Genomic DNA, 18,213 nt, shown 5'->3' on the forward strand with positions numbered 1-18,213 from the left:
ATTAAAAACATAGAAAATCCACGGAAAACTAGAAGATGGTAGCTTCCACAATACAGTTTCTGCACTTGTATCCAAGAGGAGCTTTCTCTCGTGGTATATCAGTAAATTTCTCTCTTTCAGGCCACTGTCATGAGAAAAATCCAGATGGCAGTTATGGCAAGGAGAAATACTTTGATGACCACTATGAGTCAGCTACAGCAGTGACAGAAGGACACTCTGAAGGAGGTACAGAAGATCCAGAAGTCCTTACTCAGAGTTCAGCAAGGGATCCCTCCTTCCTGAGACTGGAAAGTAAGTCAGCCTTACAAAATCAGTACTGGCAAATGAAATGGTTTCTAGATTTTTCAGAAGAGCTGTCTGTTTTCCACTGACCATAAAGTAACAAGTAACTCATGAACTAGTGTGTGGTCAGTGATACTTGGGTTGTGCAAGTGGAAAAGTGGGTCACAGAAGAAAGATTCTTTCTGTACAATTCGTAAAAGCACAGGGAAAATATTTTTTGAAGTTTTTTGTGGTATTCCCTCTTAGACACAGTCACTGCAGAAAGCAATGGTTCAGAAGGAGTTGAGGACTTAGAAGATGATCAGATGTCTGAAGAGATGCTGGCTTTGGTGGATGAGTTTGAAAATTCTTGGCCTCAGGAAGCTTTTGAAGGGGCACTGGAGGTAAAAGGTCGTCGGATGGACTTGCAGGGAATCCGGGTCCTGAAGAAGGGATCTCAGGATGGACTTGCTAGCTCCTGTTTTGGGGACTGTGGTGATGATGATGAAGCTGAATGGGTAAGTTTGAATGAGTTTACTGAAGTCTTGTACTAAATGTTGTGGAGGAGGGAAAGATGAGAATAGTTCAAGGGGTTTAACACCAGGAGATGCAGATCTGTGAACCTCCCCTATAAGCCTAAAAGATGTAGTTGTTGATGCTGGTGTGAAATAAACAAGTAGTTTCAATCCATCACCCAACTTCTTGCTCACAGTTAAAAATACAAAGTGATTTTTACCAGGAGTTCTGATTAGCATGAAAACACAGAAATCCCTCCTGTCATTGTGTTACCAGTAAAATATATAATGAAAAATGCCTTTCAGTTCTGCAGCAGTTAAATTGATATTCTCCTGTGTTGGAGGTCAGAAGCTGTATACTAGGTTTGCATGGTGTGATGCAGTGAAAGGGAACAGCCTTTCAGAATGAGCTGAGATGGGGAGGAAAGGAGAGAGACAAAGTTCTCATCTGTAACATCATTGGGCTAAAACAAGTAGTGCATTGAAGCTGAAAACAGTCCTGGTGTTTCTTACTGTTGACCTTGCTAATACAGTTCTTTTGGTAGATCACTTTTCAGGTCAAACGTTTAAAGAAACCGAAAGCTGAAAGCTTGGATCTCCAGGAGCCAGCTGGGAGAAATGTAGAAGAAGGAACTAATGCAGAAAATGAAAACTTTTACCAAACTGCTCTGGAGATCAGTGGACCAAAGATACCTTCTCCTGGACCAATAGGTAACCTGCTGCTTGTAGAGAAAGCAAATCATTTGCATCTTTTGTATTACTATGATGTATTTTCTTTGCAGCCTTTGTATTATGCTTGTTTATTACTGAAAATAAGCATCACAAAAACTAGGTAGTGAAATGTCCCTTCTAGATGAGTACATGGAAAAATAAGAAATAATTAAGAAATCTCTTCCATCTACACCTTCTTGATGAAGTGCAGCCTAACTTTGTGTTGAATGAAAACTTTTTAGTTAGTTTCCAAAACTCCTGGGGATGAGGTGGTGAGAGTGGAGAATGAAGGAGGTAGATATTGAGAGCAGAAATGTAAGAGAGGGGCCTTCGGTGATCTCTTTTGATAGACTGAATGGGCAGAGGAGTTAGTTTATCAGGATGCAGAATAAGAGTTTGTACTCACTCCTGGCTAAACATAAGATAGACAAAGAGAAAGAGCTGAAAGCTTAGTCTAATAAAAATGAAGTAAATAAATAAAAATCAAGTGTTCTGCTATAATTTTTTGGTGGTATTATAAGAGAAAACTTAGAGACTGTCTTCCAAAATACTGTAGCTACAGAAGAGTAGAGTTTTGCACCAACACGGATGACATTTTGAGAGGCAGATGGAGTTTTTGCTAGATGAATAAGAGGAATTGGAGAGTAATCTGTTAGTAAGGTGCCAAAGAATAAAACCCAAGTAATTGACCCCCATACTTCTTGGCTTACTTTTCAGTGGAGCTAAAATCTTAATGTTGTGGGACTGATGTGTAAGCAAAGTTCTACAGTGCATCTTAGTCCTTGATGATTTGATGACCTGGAAAGTGATTTCACATTTTGAAGGCTTTTACATTAAATCTTTAACAACTTCCTTTTTTAGCAACTGATAAATGTAGGGTATTGAATTAAATATTTAAATAGCAGGGGGAAGGAATACATGGAAACAGAGTATCATTTGTGAACACACATCTGTCCTTTCCTCAATGTTTATCTTCTTTCCCTCTGAGTTACTTTTGTGGCTTTATTACATAGCATCCCTTGATTGTAAAGTAATCTTCCCAACATTCCTGTGAGGCAGAGTCTGTCGGCATCCTCTTTGCAAGAAGTAGATCATCAAAATATAAGTAACAAATTGAAGATCACCTGGAGAGTTCTTGGTAGAGCAGAGGAATGATGGTATCTGTCTTGTGTTTGACTCCTTCCCAGACTACTGAACTGTCTCTGTAGAATTTCCATACCTCTATGTGTCCTTTGCTGTTCATGCCAATAAGAACTTGCAATCAGATAGTTCATAGTGGTGGTGATGAGAACTTATCATTTCCCTTTGAAATTTCCCTTTGTATCTCAAAATTATTTTCCCTTTTATCACAGTACTTTACAAAATACATGCTATTGCCGATTTCTTCCTTATTTGCAAAATATGATGAAGTGGTTTACTGTAACTTGGATGAGAAATAGGAATTGCATCCAAATGGGCAAAATTTCATGTAACTAGAAATAAATACTGAAATACTGTCTACATTGCTGGTTTGATAGACTGGCATGTTGTTAAACTTGGCTTCCCTCTGTGCAAATCTACTGCTATAGTAAATTTTTCTTATGTTCCAAATAGTTTGGATGTTTCTGACATGAGAGGAAAATGTTTCTTACATTTAACACAGGCCAGTTTCCTAGGACTTGATAGAGTATCCACCGAATTTGAGGGAAAGATTTTGGTAGGCTTTAGTTCAGATGTGAAGATCAGGTTCATATTTGTCCCACTGATCTGTTTGTTAACATAAAGCAAGTTATTTAACCTTCCCCTGTCCTGCTTTGCTTCTCTGCAGCATGGGAGAGCTAAAGTGTAATTGTTAAATAGTTTCAGGAAGGTTTCTGTCTTGAGTGTAAGAACACAATGAAAGCCACTGATTGTCTTAGACAATACTCACTGAACAGTATTGGCAGTATTTTTCACCTGGAATTGTTAACAGATAGACCAATCAACTTTTATTGGTTTTTAACTGTAGCTGTAGAACATCAATGATGACTCACAAATTTTGTTTAAGGACATTTAAGTAGAGACATTACCTGTAAACGAGACTGGCAATTGTTCTTTATCTGTAGTTTTAGAAAAAGTATAATAAAACAGGTTTTGAAATTTTATCTCCTAATCCGTCTTGTGCACAATCTGGTTCTGTTGTGCATGCCACCAGTCCCATTCAGTCCATTTAGATTCAGGAATGTTCTTAAAGAAATGTATCTGCAAGACAGTGACTTCTATATGATGTAGGGGCTGTATCCACTGGCATAAAGTATTTTCAGAATCATTGTACTGAAGTAGAATGTCTTTCCATGAAGTTTCTTCTATTTTTTTTTTTCCTTTCTCAAGGAAAAAGGCGTGACTACCGTAGCCTTGGCTGGCCAAGTCCTGATGAATGCCTGAAACTCCGCAGGGTCGAGCTTACAACTGTAGCCAGCACGTGGCTTGCTGTTTCTGCTAAAAACATTGAGTGAGTATCTTCTTGGATATGAGCCCTAAGTAAGTTACTTACACAAAGCAGCACAGTTACATGGTCTTCAGTGTGTGTAAACTGAAGATTTTATGTTAGTAAGAAAGAACCGCCCGGATTTCTAACAAGTTTGAAAACGTCATGTGGAATTTCATCAATTAGACTTGAAAAGTGCAAGTGCAGATGAAAGAGCCAGTTTTTCTTGCTTCCTGAGCAACTCAGATGAGATTCTGCCAGGTTCTGGGCAGTTTACTTTCACTAGAGAACTTTCTAATGACTGTTCTGTTCTCTTAACTAATTTGACTTGTTTTATGACATTTGTAGCATTACAGAACACATTGATTTTGCCACACAGCTGCAGGAACCAGCCATGGAGCCCCTTTGTAACCCAAACCTCCCAGCCAGTATGCATACTTTGGACCACCTGCAAGGTGTCTCTAGTCGGGCCAGCTTACATTACACTGGAGAGAGTCAACTGAAAGAGGTATGCCAGAGCTGAAGGCCATCACACAAAAACGGCCATAACCATGGCAGATTCAAGGTGCATTTAGCTCAGTGCCTTGTCTCCAGAGGTGACTTTGAGTGAGTGAATGCCTGGATAAAACTTTAAGAACAGTGCAGCATGAAATTTTACCAGACCGTTTTCCCAACCATCTACTGTCTGGCCTGAGGGAAATCCTAAAACACCATTAGTGTCTTTGTATTTACAGCTCTTCGTGGATGAATTAGTGAAAGTCAAGTCCAACTCAGCATACTCAGAATTTCTAGTGTTCTTAGTATTCAGTGCCATGGAGTTAACAGCACTATGTTATACAAATAGTATCAAGTCAAGATAGACAGTGATGTTTAGGTTGAAGCAGGTTACAGCATTTGTAAACGCAAGGGGAGGGACATCTCTTACCAGGTTCCAGCATCTAAGCACTTTTACTTCCTCTTCCACAGGTCCTACAGAATCTTGGCAAAGACCACTACTCGCCACAGTCACTGGAACAAGTTGGTACTCGAATAGCCAAAGCTTTGGAAAAGGTATGTGTAAAGGAGGAAATGAGAAGTCTGAGCTTACTGCTCATGACTGGCATAGTGGTCAATCCGGTCTCAAATCGTTTGTCTGAAATCCTGCTCAAGGAACGTATTAGTACTTGGACTAGGGATTTGTGTCTATTTAGCATCTGTAATGCCCTTACAGGTATTTTGTTGAGGTATATCCTGTGCTTATACCATCAAGTGTCTTCTGTATCTCTCTGCTGAAACTTAAGCTTGTCAGATGTCCCAGTGTTTCTTGCCCTGTGGTGAGCAGCATTGCTGATTATTGATTTATTAAACTATTGCAAAAGTTCTCAGCGCTCTTCTTCTTCTTTGTATGCTACATTGACTTGGAGCTTACAGAAAGTGAAGTTAAGCCATGTCTCCCCTCTCCCGTAACACTCCTGGCATGCAGCAGTCAGACAGCTCAAAGGGGCTTTCTGTTATTTCAGCCTGCTGCTTCTACCTGGTGCAGTGTTGGCATGAAGTGTCAGATGTGTTCAGGCAGAGGTGTGATACCATGTGCAAGCCTGCACTTCCTGTTCTCCCCGGAGAAATCCAAGCTTCCTAGCTAAAGGCTACTAAGGACCTCAGCCGTGAGCCCTAGGATGAGAGGATTAGGGATATAATTTTCACAGGATCCACAAAGCAGACAGGGATGCCAGGGATTGCTGTTCTGTATTTACAACTAGTAGGGACAATATCCCAAACTACTACAGAAAAGAAGGCTCAGTGAAAACAATTTGGTGCCCCGTGCCTTTTGGACTGAAAGCTGTCTGAGGTACTTACTGTGCTTTCAAATTAAAACCAAAACAGCTTTGTCCATTCTCTGAAAGTAAAGACATTACTCTTATCCTTATGTTACAAGATTTAGTTTCTTTTCACTTTAGATGTATGCTAGCTTTTTCTCTTACATGCTAGTTTTCCCTGCAGATACCAAGATTTATCCAAATAAGCTGAATATTTAGTGCAGAGATTAAGAACAGAATTCTCAGTATTTTCCTTTGTAACACAGGGCATGGGAATCAGACAGCTAGAGGCTGGGCTTTAACAGGCTTCTGGACTGAGCTGCATCTCAAGGGCATCCTTTCTCTTTCCAGTGACTGCAGGGAGCCTACAAGTCCAATCAGCTAATTTAACAAAGTTTTTTCCTTCATGTTGGGTAATGTGTGTGCACATATAGATGCTCAGCATCAAAGAAGCTGGTTAGAAGCTGTTGTGGCTACTGAAACTGTTGTTGCTATTGAAAGCTATTTAACTGCTGTTCCTTTCCTAAGGAAATGATGTTGGACTTGGAATTTGTTTCATTTGGCAGTCTCATTTACCCGGCTATTGCATATATGTTGTCAGAAACTTTTTGCTGCTTTGAAATAGTTAAATGCTCTTTTTAAGTATAACATCCTCTACCTCAGTAGATCAAATAAATTGGAAAAGTGAAAGGTAGAAAGATTATTCACTATGGTGTTTACGTGACAGTTTTTTGTGTTCTTCTTTTGCCAGAATCAGACTTCATGGGTTCTCTCTAGCATGGCAGCTCTTTACTGGAGGGTGAAAGGCCAAGGAAAGAAGGCAATTGATTGTTTACGGCAAGCACTGCACTATGCACCCCATCACATGAAGGTGTGTACGCGTGTGTGTGCCCACTGCTCAGATGAAAGAATGTTTTGCTTGTCACGGCAGAGCTTTCACAGGCTATTGTTAATGCCAACACTGTATATCAGGTGTTTTTAATGTATTAGATATTAGCTACCTGAGGTGAAACCAAGTTTTTCACCATTTTTTTAGTATGGACTGGATCTTAAAAATAACTGCAGAAAAGGTTCAGTGGAATTTCCTGCAGTTCAGTGGGTTTGACACCTCTCTGGGCATTCCAGACTTGAACGTCCCCCTGTTAGTTAGGACTTTGAGTCTTCATCAGCCTTTGTCTGGACAAGTCTTCTAATCTCAGATGTGGGAGTATGTTTTCAGGTTATGGTTTTAGAGAGAGGAGTATGTCTTCTGGTTGTGCTTTTAGAGAGGGTGGGAGGTGATTACCTAAAGGAATTACTTAAATGCTTGAATCTTAAGCATTTGGGCTGTGAATCTTAGCTGTATGCTAGTCCTTGACTTTGTGCAGCAGTTCCTTGCTAAAAAAAAAAGGGCAACACTTTGGACACCATCTTCTCTTTAGTGTTTCAGTTGGCTGAAGTGCTCTGTAGCCTTCACCTTGCCAGGTGCTGTGCTGAGCATTGTAATGTCTACTCTTAAACACCCAGCTCCCCCTTGCAAACTGATAAATGCAATATAGATTCCTTACTCAACATAGCAGGGTTTTCTTTGGGACTTGAGCCATGAATTGAGCATCATGGAAAAATGTAACCTCCACTGGAATCTTGGTCCTTATCCTTTCTCTGAAAACTGGGAGACAAAGTAATTCACACTTTCAGGATATTATTAGGAGGATTTAGCCATTAACAGCAGAAATACTTCAACTAAGAAATGCACATCCCCACTGCACATCCTTTGTATGTTTCCTGTAATTTTATTTCTTTGCATTATCTATTTAAAACAAGGTTGGAACCAAGACCTAACACATCCAGCTTTTGCTTGTTTTCCTGTCTTTCTGTGTAATTGGTTCCTCAGGAAAAGGAGTCCTTAGCTGTGTGATCTGTAAGGGTCAGACTATGGATTGGAAACTACAATTTGGCAAGATTATTGTGGAGTAGTGCTGTTTTCTAGAAGTATGATATAAGAGAGATGGTATGACTCTTCAAATTTGTGCCTTGTTTTTGTCCTCCATATTGAAGCTGCCTCCAAAGAAAACTCTGGATCTTGTTTGTAAAGATAGAGCTGCAGCTTTTACTCAGAGATAGCACTGAATTAAAAGCTATTTTGTCTATTTTGGTTTATCCTCCTCTTTGCTTTTATGCACTTTGGCTACTTTCTCTTTACTTTTCTCATGCAAATAAAAGGTAATTAATTTTCCTGTGAACTTCTCTGACTTCCATAATATCTGCTTTGCAAACATGGATACCTTGTCCAGAAAAGGTATTGCTTGACGTGTGAAGGTCAAGGAATCAGGGATCACGTACATCCAGAATTTTTACTGTCCTGTTGAAGGAAGGCACCTAAGCCTTGGCACTTAGCGGTATTTTGTGCTGTGAAGGTGTGAGGCCCAGCTCCCAGAGAGTCTGTTATGGCTGCCAGGGCTCTACAGTTTTTTCAGTCAGACAAGGTCACAGTCTGGAAGTCCAGGAAATAAAGAATGTACCATCAGTGTCTAGCTGAGAAAATTTTATTTATAGCTATTACTCAGCATCAGAATAACAATTCTGTGGCAGAGGCAGGACAAAAAAATGATGCATCTGTTGCACTAATGGTTAGACCATGTTTTCACTTCCCTGCTGTCCACTTTGTTCATATTCCCTTTCCTTTTTTGCAAGAGCTAAAGGAGAGTATTGAAACAAAACAGCTTCTCTTGTCTCTAAAGAGCGCATCTCATCTTTGGGGAAAAAAATAGTATAAGAGCTTCTAAAAACTAAATGTACATACACTTTAGTGAGTTAATTTTTGAGTTGTTTTTTTCTGTCCAAGAGTAATGTTTGTCACTACTGTGAGTGAATATGGATGTGAGGGGTTTTTTGTTTGTAACTCAGGCCCAAACGCAGTTTTGTATTAAAATAGGTCTGGATCGTTACTCTCAACATCAAAAGAGACGTAAGTGGGTAGGAACCAGATGGGTGCGGCTCAGTGGTGAATTATTCTGTTTGTCTTGCTGATCCTGAGACAATTGTTGCAATTGAAAGAAACTGTTTGTTACTTGCTCTTCTCCTCCAGGATGTACCACTAATAAGCCTAGCAAACATCTTCCACAACGCCAAACTCTGGAATGATGCCATCATTGTGGCTACCATGGCAGTGGAAATAGCGCCGCACTTTGTGGTTAATCATTTCACACTGGCAAATGTCTATGTAGCAATGGTGAGTGTGCTGTCCCTCAGGTGTGGCTGTCTTTGGGACATTACTTACATGTATAGAGAAGTTCTTATTCTCACACATAATTCTGAAGGAGCAATGTTCAAGAAATTGGGGTATGATCATCAAGGAGTACCTTTAGAAAGACGAAACTTATATTGCTTTTACTCCTACTTGTAACTTATTTTACTACTATTTCTCATTTATTACTTTAAGGCCTACATTTTTATAAGCTGACTTAAGAATGCTGTGTGCAGAGCATTGTAAAAACAGTAGCAAACAGTTGGTAATTTGGGTTATCCACCCTTCTAAATACAGGATATTTTTATAATACTTGAAAATTAATGATGTATTTGATCTCTATCTTGAAAAGCTAAGCTTGGAATAGTAAGTAAAACCCAACTCGCAGTTGTGGTCAACAAACACAAGGGAAGTTCATTTTCAGTATCTGGATTATCAATGTCCAACATAATTTGCAGATTGAACTCAAATTTCTTCATACTGTCTATGTATACTATTAAAATACACCATTTTTTTAAAAATCAAGATCTACTACTCAACTTGATCTAGTTAGTCTTTTTGATATGGCCAGAAATACATATTATTTCTACTGCATAACTAAAGTTACTGAGAAAAGGAACTTAAGAGAAAAAAAATAAGTAACGAAACTGACTGAAAACCCCAGAATGTTTTGAGTCTTTTCTCCTCTCATTTTTCCTCTAATATACTATTGGATGTTGGCATGCTTTCCTAGTTAATAAAAAAGCAAGGTGGCATAGGTAATGAGATTTCAGCTATACAAAAATAGATGCTATTTCCACATGAATGCTTCTAACTACCAGCCTGGAGTCCAGCTTATCAATTGAAATTGTCTAGCTATTGTATGCTCTTTAAGTTTTAGGGGAGTTTTGTTCAGTTTTTACTCTTTTTATTGAGTAATCTTTTAAAAATAATTTTAGGTTGTTTCTAAAAATGTTAGCTTTTCAGAAAAGTTGATGGTTTTGCATTGTCCATGATTTTAAAGCTTTGATCCACTCAAATTCTGGCTGAAATCTGTTTTTAAAAGTTACTTTCACAGCAAGAATACAGAGGTGTACTATTAAAAAGAAAAAGCGAGAACATTGGTCAATAATTCTCAGCAATAACTCGGCTCCTTTTCCATAGATTATGCAGAATTGAGTCATTAGCCCAAGAAAATATCAGTTATTTGTGAGAGAAGGAAAAAATCCTAAATCACAAGGACTGGTTCAGTCACTTTCATGCATATCATGCTGCACAACTGGTTGGGATGGGAAAGGCATAGAAAATGTGTTCACTGTTTTTAAAATCTGACTCTTTGCACTCTGGTTTCTTTCTTCACAGGAGGAGTTTGAAAAGGCCATGAAATGGTATGAGTCAACACTAAAGCTTCAGCCGGAGTTTGCCCCAGCAAAGAATCGAATCCGCACCATCCAGTGTCATTTACTTCTGAAAAAAGAGCGACGGTCTCCTTAGAGATCAGCATCCTTCTCTTTTTTTAAAATGTCATTATTCTCTATTCTGCTCTTAAGTGTGCTAAGATAAATTGATGAATCGAAATTTTTAACAAGACTGTTAAAAAGAGATGGGATTTGGATCAGGGGTTCTTTTATTTTTTTTTTTGTCAGATAGAGGAGCATCTTTGGAAAATATATTTCACAGACCATAATTTTAAAACATCCGTGTAAATATTAAACCGAGAAACTTCCATGAGTCCATGACCACCTGTAACGGGACCTAGGCACTGTTAGTTTTTCCGTAATGCTCAGATTGGCATCAGCATCCAAAATAACTTGCTTCATGTCTTATAATCTAAGCCACTGGAAATGCAAAGCACACAATGTACCAAATAGTAAGAAGAGATAATCAGCAATTCATCCATGTGAAACTCATGCTTTGTCCAGTCTTGTTCACTCCATACTGCATTACCTGCTTTTCTGGAAGGAGAGGAACAGACTTTTAAATATTTATTAAAAAAACATGAGAAACATTAAGCATTTTTAGAATTGTTCGTTTGTGTTGGGAAATGAGGAGGAGGGAACAGCAGGACCCTAAAGTCAAAGTAGTTTTTAATCATACTTGCAGAAAAAAAAAAATTGGTAAAAATCCCAATAAGATGTTTTATATTTGTCTGTATATTCATAGCCCTCTGCCTCCCTGAGTGGTTGATTTAACTAATTCTTTGTTCACTGTATTTCTAGCCGTTTTGGAATAAGGTGCAAGTTTATGCTCACTCTGAGCCATACTTTCAGCTGCCAAGGAGGAGGAGGGACATGGTGTCAAGGTACCAACAGCAAAAAAGTCAGGTGGAAGATTTCCAAATCAGTTCTGTCTTTGGTTGGTGGAGGACATGCTTCTCCAGAATCAAAAAGGGCACATATTTGAAATAAAATAAATTGTTTATGAACAACTCACAGCTTCTCTTGTACTGTGTGTGTCATGCGCCACTTGCAAGAGTCCAGGTTAGCCTGAAGGACCTACAGCCTTTTCTTGGGAGCAGACTGATCTGGGAGCCAGGAAAGCCTTTGACACTCCTGATCAGCCAGTGATTTCCTGCGTACCCTTGGAAAATTCTTTGCATCTCTGTGTTTGACTCTGTTTGTGGCAGAAGGAAATAAGGAAAAGTTAACTAACTCAGCTGTCATGTAAACCACTCTGCAGCTTCAAGTGTTAAACATCCTTCTTAGTGATTCTTTTTAAAGAACTAACAGTGCTTATGAACTTTCTGGGTGTTTTTTCTCCCCCAATATTTTTCCTGTCTCGTTGATGCAAATTAAGATTAATTATGGCAGTGATAGAAACTATGACATCAGTGTAATTTTTATAATACTGGAACTTACTACTTCATAAAAGGATACCTGAATATTCTTATATACAACTGAAGATGAGCAGTTCTAATGCAAATTTTACCTCTGTTATATTGCAAGTAATTCCCATTTATATAGGAAGCCTGACAGAGGTATGAGCAAGTGCTACTGTTGGGTAGATTTTTATTAAAAATGGGTGAATGTGTTAAATTTTTGTCAACAGAGTCAGTAGCATGTCAAATATTATTCTCTTCCCAAGGCTACTGGAAGGCTGAATGTTGTTGGCTGGAGACAGGCATAGCTGTATCTATGTATAAACTCCAAGAGGAAGATCACTTCATGAAAGGTCTAATACCACCACTAGGATCATGGACTGGGATAATGAATTACAGAGATTTCTGGCACAGAGCTGTGGGAGGGGAAAATAGCAAGGCAGGTGCAAGTAAATGGAAAGAACTTCCCTTTGATCTAGAAAAAAAGAGCAAAGGCTTTTCCTTGAATTAATGTGTACAGTGGCTGCTTTTATTCAGTTTTGTTAACTGGGGTGCTTCACTTTTATAGTGCTTGATAAGTAGTTGGGAGTCACATTTGGTAAATCTTGCATTTCATGTACTAGTTTTGAAATGTAGTATGCAAGAACTTAACTTGGTACAGAGCATGTACATTACAACTTGGTTTCCTAATGTATCACAGGGTTAAATGAAGTGGTTGCCATGTGCTGAGCTCTTTTCTATTTCATCTGTCTCACTGCTGATGGGAGATGCTGGGTTTTAAGTGAAGAGTAAGGCTAGTCCTTAAGAACCTAAAGCCCCAATATGTGGAGCACAGATGGTCATCCATGGCTTTGACAAAAGATGGAATTAAAATAGACCTTTTCTGGATCAGCAAGGATTGTGCTCATACACAATATTGGTGGGCACTTGAAATTGGTCATTAATACTCACGCCAGCTTACATCTTGCTTACTGCCGTGTTTACTAATTTTTTTCTTTAAGAAATGCAGCAAGATGCACTGTACACAGATATCAAGCAAAATGTAGGAAGACTTAAGTTTGTGTGTGGCCATACTGTAAATTGGCACTAAGGAGGTAGCAGAACATTGCTGTTCTTGCTATTTTTGCATTTTCAGAGAATTTGCCCATTAGAAATGGTTCTTGAAAACTGCAATACTCTGACAATGGGGTTTTTCTTCTGAATCTTGGGTAAATAATTAAATGTGTACTGCCTTAGTCCCATAAAATTTGTATGTACAGATTTTCATTTGCTACGTGGCTACTGGATGTTCTCTCTGCCATATAACCAATTGTAAAATAGCCTAGGCTTCCCTCTTAACTATATTTTCTGCAATTTTAGGTTAATTCCTGGATATGTACTGCACAAGCAAGTACATCCAACTGAAGCAGGGAAGTAAAAAGATCTACTTGAGAGCATAAACTTGACCTAATTCTAGCAACAGTGTGTGTCTTAAAGATTTCACCCACTGGTGAATCTGCTGGGGAATGCTGGCTTCTGCCCTTGGAGAAGGCTAATGGAACACTCATCTCCATGCCTTCGACCCTCCTGTATAAATGTCAAGAAGTGGTGTGGTTTGTGTTCAAATGTTAGTCAATTAAAATTAATTATGCTGATTCTATAAATAGAAAACAATTCAGGCAACATGCTGAAATGGAGGCCACTGAATTTTTAAGAGCAAAGGTGTGTTTCCCTGCAGGGTAAGTTACTTATTTAGAGAGTACCTGCATCTCCTTCCATTTAAGTTATTTCAAAATAATCTAAGGTGGTTGTCTAGGCTCTGTCTTTCATAAATGGGAAAGATTATTATCTTGAGAGGGTGATCTACCATCCCTGTTGTAGAGCGTGACAAATTGCCTGTTCAAACTGCCTGTTCCTTTCCACTGACTGTTGAGATACCTTTGACAAACTGAACTTCAGTATGACTCCTAATAATGAGGCTTGGTAACTCTTCACATTGACTGGCTCTGCTTAACATATCACCAAAGTAGTCTGATTTAGGGATGACATAACCAAAGGTAAGTGGCAAAATCCTCTCTACTCCAAAAAAAAGGGGGAGGTTTCTCAGTTTTTTTCAGAGCATATCCAGAAATGAAATACAAATGGGAAAAAAAGTCTTGCTTTGTTCACAGACAGCATCCTTAAAATCCTCAGCATCCTCGCAGATAGCCTCTAAAGCTCCTGACATTCAGGCGTTTCTGAGGGAAAATGGTACAGGAAAAGAATCAGACACTTTCAGCTATAAAGTGGTTGGATTTGATTCACTGTTGATGCCTCAGTTGTACTTATCAGGACTGCGCTGGTACCATACAAAAGAATACCATATTGGCAGCCAGTGTGACTGTAGGATCATATTCAAACAAGAAGTTTTAAAATGCAGTGGAGACTGAGATCACCTGTGGACACCTTTGCATCACCTATAATAGAAAATGGCCATCAGAAAAGTTTTCTGATGCAGCTCACAACCTTCTTTCCCTACTCTATAAGCCTCCCTCTTTCCCTCTCACAGGAAAAAGGTCAAAGGTCAAAAACAACAAACGCACAACCTCTCTAAGAATGGCATGGTATGGTATAGCTGAAGATGCTGATTAGTTCTGTTGCTGTATTGTGATGGGTTTGCTTCCTACAATTTGCAGTTGCTGCCATTAACTTTCCTGGGTACCAACTTAGGAGTGCCACGATTTGGACCCAGGTCAGTAATGTTCCTACCCTTGTTGCTGTCCTCCTGTATGACTTCAGGCAACACATTTCCCCTCCTTGCTGTACCTCTCCCTCCCACACATTGTCTGAGTCTTTTTAGGACATATGGGGGAGTGGTTGGAACTGAAATTATTGCTGTTTATGAGTTTGTGAGAAATAGTTGTAATGTCAGAGATTACAAATAGTAGCAACCCAAATTAAAAACAACTGGTGAAACAGGGAATAAGCCAAGTTTAATAGTCAGTATCAGCACCGAAAGTGTGAAAATGCTTTAGAAGATCTTGCCTGGGAACTCAGAAAAACAAAAGCTTCTCCAGAGCTATTGGATGTTGTGTGGCAGGTTCAGGTGGTCCTCCCATCTCACGCATTATTTAGATGTGTGCTTCTGGAGTGCTGCAGGTTGTCTTGATTCTTAGAGGACCAGCTGGTCATGTTTGAGTCAATGAGACTCTCTTAAAAGAAACATATCCCAAGAGAAGGCTTTGTCGCTTGTGGGATTGGTTTTGTTGAGTTTATTTTTGCTCTTGATTTGCTGAATGTACTCAAGTGTGCCAGTGTTTATTCAAAGAAAACAATTTGGGTCTGTGAACACTGAGGCTTATGAAGCTTTCCTATCAATTTGTGGTCGTCTTGCTGAAGTCCAGTGGCTGGTCATCTGTGAGAGCCAACAGAAGGTTGTGCAAATGACTACCGCAAAGGGACAGGCAGTGAGTTTAAAGGCAATTTGTTTTTACTACTATTTTTAGGGAATGTACCACAAGAGTGGTACAGCTGATATTCCACACAAAGAAAGTTAGGAAAGTGACAATCTGAATTAAGGGAGAGGGTTCTTGTACTTTAAGCCTTTTTCATTTTCAGGTGTTGAAAAGCGCAGGATTGATTAGGAGCAGTGCTTTGATAAGGCTGACTGCTTAAAAAAGCTTTTTCTCAAATTTTTGCAAGTAGCTGGGTTTTTTTTTTTAATTTTTAAACCTAATGATCTACTTCTGGATTCCAGAGCAAAAATAATAGTATTCATGTTCAGTAGTCCCAGAGGAGATGCGTTGACAGTACCACAGAAGGAATGGCTTCAAATACAGGTGAGCAGAAGTTCGCTTTGTGATATTTATAATCTTAGGGGTATTTTCCTAATACAGGTGTTTTGATTTGTTGAGTTTTTTTCTTTAATCTGGTTTCAGGCTTCTCCTTCCACTTTCAGTCCTTCAGAATCAGGTTATTACTAGTCTAACAGAGTATTGTTGTGCATGTTTATTTGTGCCTATGGCGTGCCAGGTAGTTCACAGAAGAGCCAGTCTCTGAAGGGTGTACAGCCCCAGACATTGGCCCACAGAAGAAATTCAGTGGTTACCAGTGTCTTAGCCAGGGATCAGACAGCTGTTGAGTCTAACCTTCTGGCCACACTCCCTCCATGGTGACACCACTGTTGGTTTTAAAATCCAGGCCATCCACATCTCTCTGAAAATGATACTCTGACAAATCAATGATCATCATTCTACTACAATTCAATGGAAAATTTTTGCCTGTTCCACTTGTTGATCTCAATCCAATCATGTTCTCTCTCTCTAATAGTCTAATTCTACTGTTGGTTTGTTTTTTTCTTTCTTTAAAGAAATTATTTCCTGGAGCTGCAGCTGTTACAGATTACAGTATGATAGCATGAGTTACCATGATGCCTTAGGAGTGCATTTTGATGTGCCCTGTCTTGTGATCCATATGCTGAGGAGCAAAGAATTGATATATGAAAGTTGTTAAGGGACACTAACTTGTGAGCAGATGCAATCCAAACAAACTAAATGGATGGAGGAGCCAGTCTTATCCCACTACTATGCTAGAAGCTAATGCAGGGAAGTGTTTTCTCTGTGGAAACAGAAAAGAAACCAGGCTTTAGTGGTGGGACTCTTGAAGAAGGGAGAGGAAGCTCCAGGTAGAAGAAGCAGGGAAGACAAACGTCCTGCTTTTTATAGTATCAGAGACTTTCTGGTGGCAGAACTAGACACGGTAAAAAAGGACAAAGCAGTGGCCTGAGTGGATGGGTTCTGTCTGGTTGTCTGGAGACATCAGAAAACAAGAAGGACATCTGAGAGGCCATGAGTCAATGCTGCAAAGCCCTTGCAGACAGTGGGGCACCTGGCATTGACATGCATTCCTGCACGATCAGTGTGTCTGTGGAGTTTGGAGGGCCACAGACGCTCAGCCTCCCTGGCAGGAGACTAAGCCTAAGTGCAGAAACGTCCTGTGAGCACTGGAACAGAGGCTCCCATGGTCACCTACGGGCAGCAGTTCCAGAGGTCAGTTTCCAGTGAAGAAGTGTCTCTTCTTTTTGAGCCTTCTACTTCTTGTGTTATAAAAGAACATTTACAGCATTTCTCCCTCAACTTTCTGTGACATGCTTAGCTAAGACATGCCTTCCTGACTAAACTGAGGCCTGACCAGACTCAACTTGGCTTTTAGCCTACTGACTTCTTTTGAGAGGTTAGAATACTTGCTTAAAAGCAATTTTAAAATTTCTGTAAGACTGTACAGCATCCATAATCTGTTTTTTCTGCCTTCTCAGCCTAGATTGAAGTTACCTCTGGAAAAGAAAGGTCAGGATGTGATTCCGGTAACTGAGGTGTTAACACCAGGGTGGCAAATTTACACCTCACACACACAGAGGCATCTTCTGACCCACGCACTCTTGCTCTCTTTCTTGGGGACCTGCAAATAGTGAGTTCTGTGTCTTGTGTGACGCGGGGACCTGTCTGCCTGTGGGCAGTTTTCTAAGCAAGTGGATGACATGATGGCAGGGTGTGTATGTCCCTAAGCATGGCTGGATGCACACATTTGCACAACAAAAAGTATCCTACCTCAGTCACTGAACCAGTTCTATTAACTATTAGACTGCCATAATGAGAATTAGGTCTAAAATCTATTTAATCTGTGTGTTATCTCTTGATTACAGTAGTGCCTTACAGTCTCTTTCAGTGATCTGAGAGAGGTGAATAGAACGATCTTCCAAACCCTACTTAATTAATTCCTGTCATCATAGGGCAATTTTAATTATTTGGAGCAGCTTAGTCAGCACATCAGGTTGCAAGAGCTCTACGAGAATTCTTATCCTTGTCACTGTGGGTTTACGTGGAACACCCCCCCTACACCTGCATACAATAACCATCCTTAGCAGGAGCATCACTAAAAGCTCTTGGAAAATTGGGTGGTTGCAACCCCAGTTGACAGCATTTCCTCAGAAGCAGATCAGATCAGTCCAGCACTGCTTCTGGTACCCTGACAACCCTCTGTCCCTTTTGATAAACAGGACATTTTGTGCCTTTAGAAGCCTGGAGTGTTTCTTATTAAACACTTTCTCCTAAAATGTTTCAAAGACATTTTGACCAGAAAAACAAACAATTTGGTGTATTTTAGTGTAGGTAAGGTTTGCTTTCTTCAGTTGGAGGACCTGCAAGACACAAAAATAAAGAAAAAACCCAAATGGGTGGGGGTTCCTTTAGAAACTCTTCAGAAGGGAAGCCAAGAAAAACCCCTTCTGTTTGCCTGTAGTTTCAACCTTCCTCAGTGCTGGGCAGATGAGTAGAACCTGCCCATTCCATTACTTGTGTGAATCCAGGAACAGGGCTTTTATTTTCTTTCCATCTTTTAATTTATTGGCTTAGCCCTGAGCTTTTTTTTCTTTAATCTTTTTTTTTATCTTTTTGGCTGACTGCATGGCAGTTGTAGTTCTTTCAGTCTGGATAGCATGTCCTAGC

At 39.6% G+C, this 18,213-nt stretch overlaps 1 protein-coding gene across 1 annotated transcript in view; it reads left to right on the plus strand.

Annotated features, from left to right (window-relative positions):
* Positions 1-11,368, plus strand: part of TTC17 (tetratricopeptide repeat domain 17) — a 55,847-nt gene extending 44,479 nt beyond the window's left edge. The window contains exons 17-25 of the mRNA XM_066187881.1: positions 121-291; positions 529-779; positions 1,322-1,487; positions 3,837-3,957; positions 4,282-4,441; positions 4,900-4,983; positions 6,481-6,600; positions 8,797-8,940; positions 10,297-11,368. Of these exons, the coding sequence (XP_066043978.1) occupies positions 121-291; positions 529-779; positions 1,322-1,487; positions 3,837-3,957; positions 4,282-4,441; positions 4,900-4,983; positions 6,481-6,600; positions 8,797-8,940; positions 10,297-10,428 (1,349 nt within the window). The 3' untranslated portion in view covers positions 10,429-11,368. The remainder of the gene's footprint in view (positions 1-120; positions 292-528; positions 780-1,321; positions 1,488-3,836; positions 3,958-4,281; positions 4,442-4,899; positions 4,984-6,480; positions 6,601-8,796; positions 8,941-10,296) is intronic.
* Positions 11,369-18,213: the final 6,845 nt, after the last annotated feature.

The sequence above is a fragment of the Chamaea fasciata genome, unplaced genomic scaffold (genome assembly GCF_029207755.1).
Source record: "Chamaea fasciata isolate MVZ Bird 193981 ecotype frontalis unplaced genomic scaffold, bChaFas1.0.hap1 SCAF_7, whole genome shotgun sequence".
In the NCBI taxonomy this organism is placed as follows: Eukaryota; Metazoa; Chordata; class Aves; order Passeriformes; family Sylviidae; genus Chamaea; species Chamaea fasciata.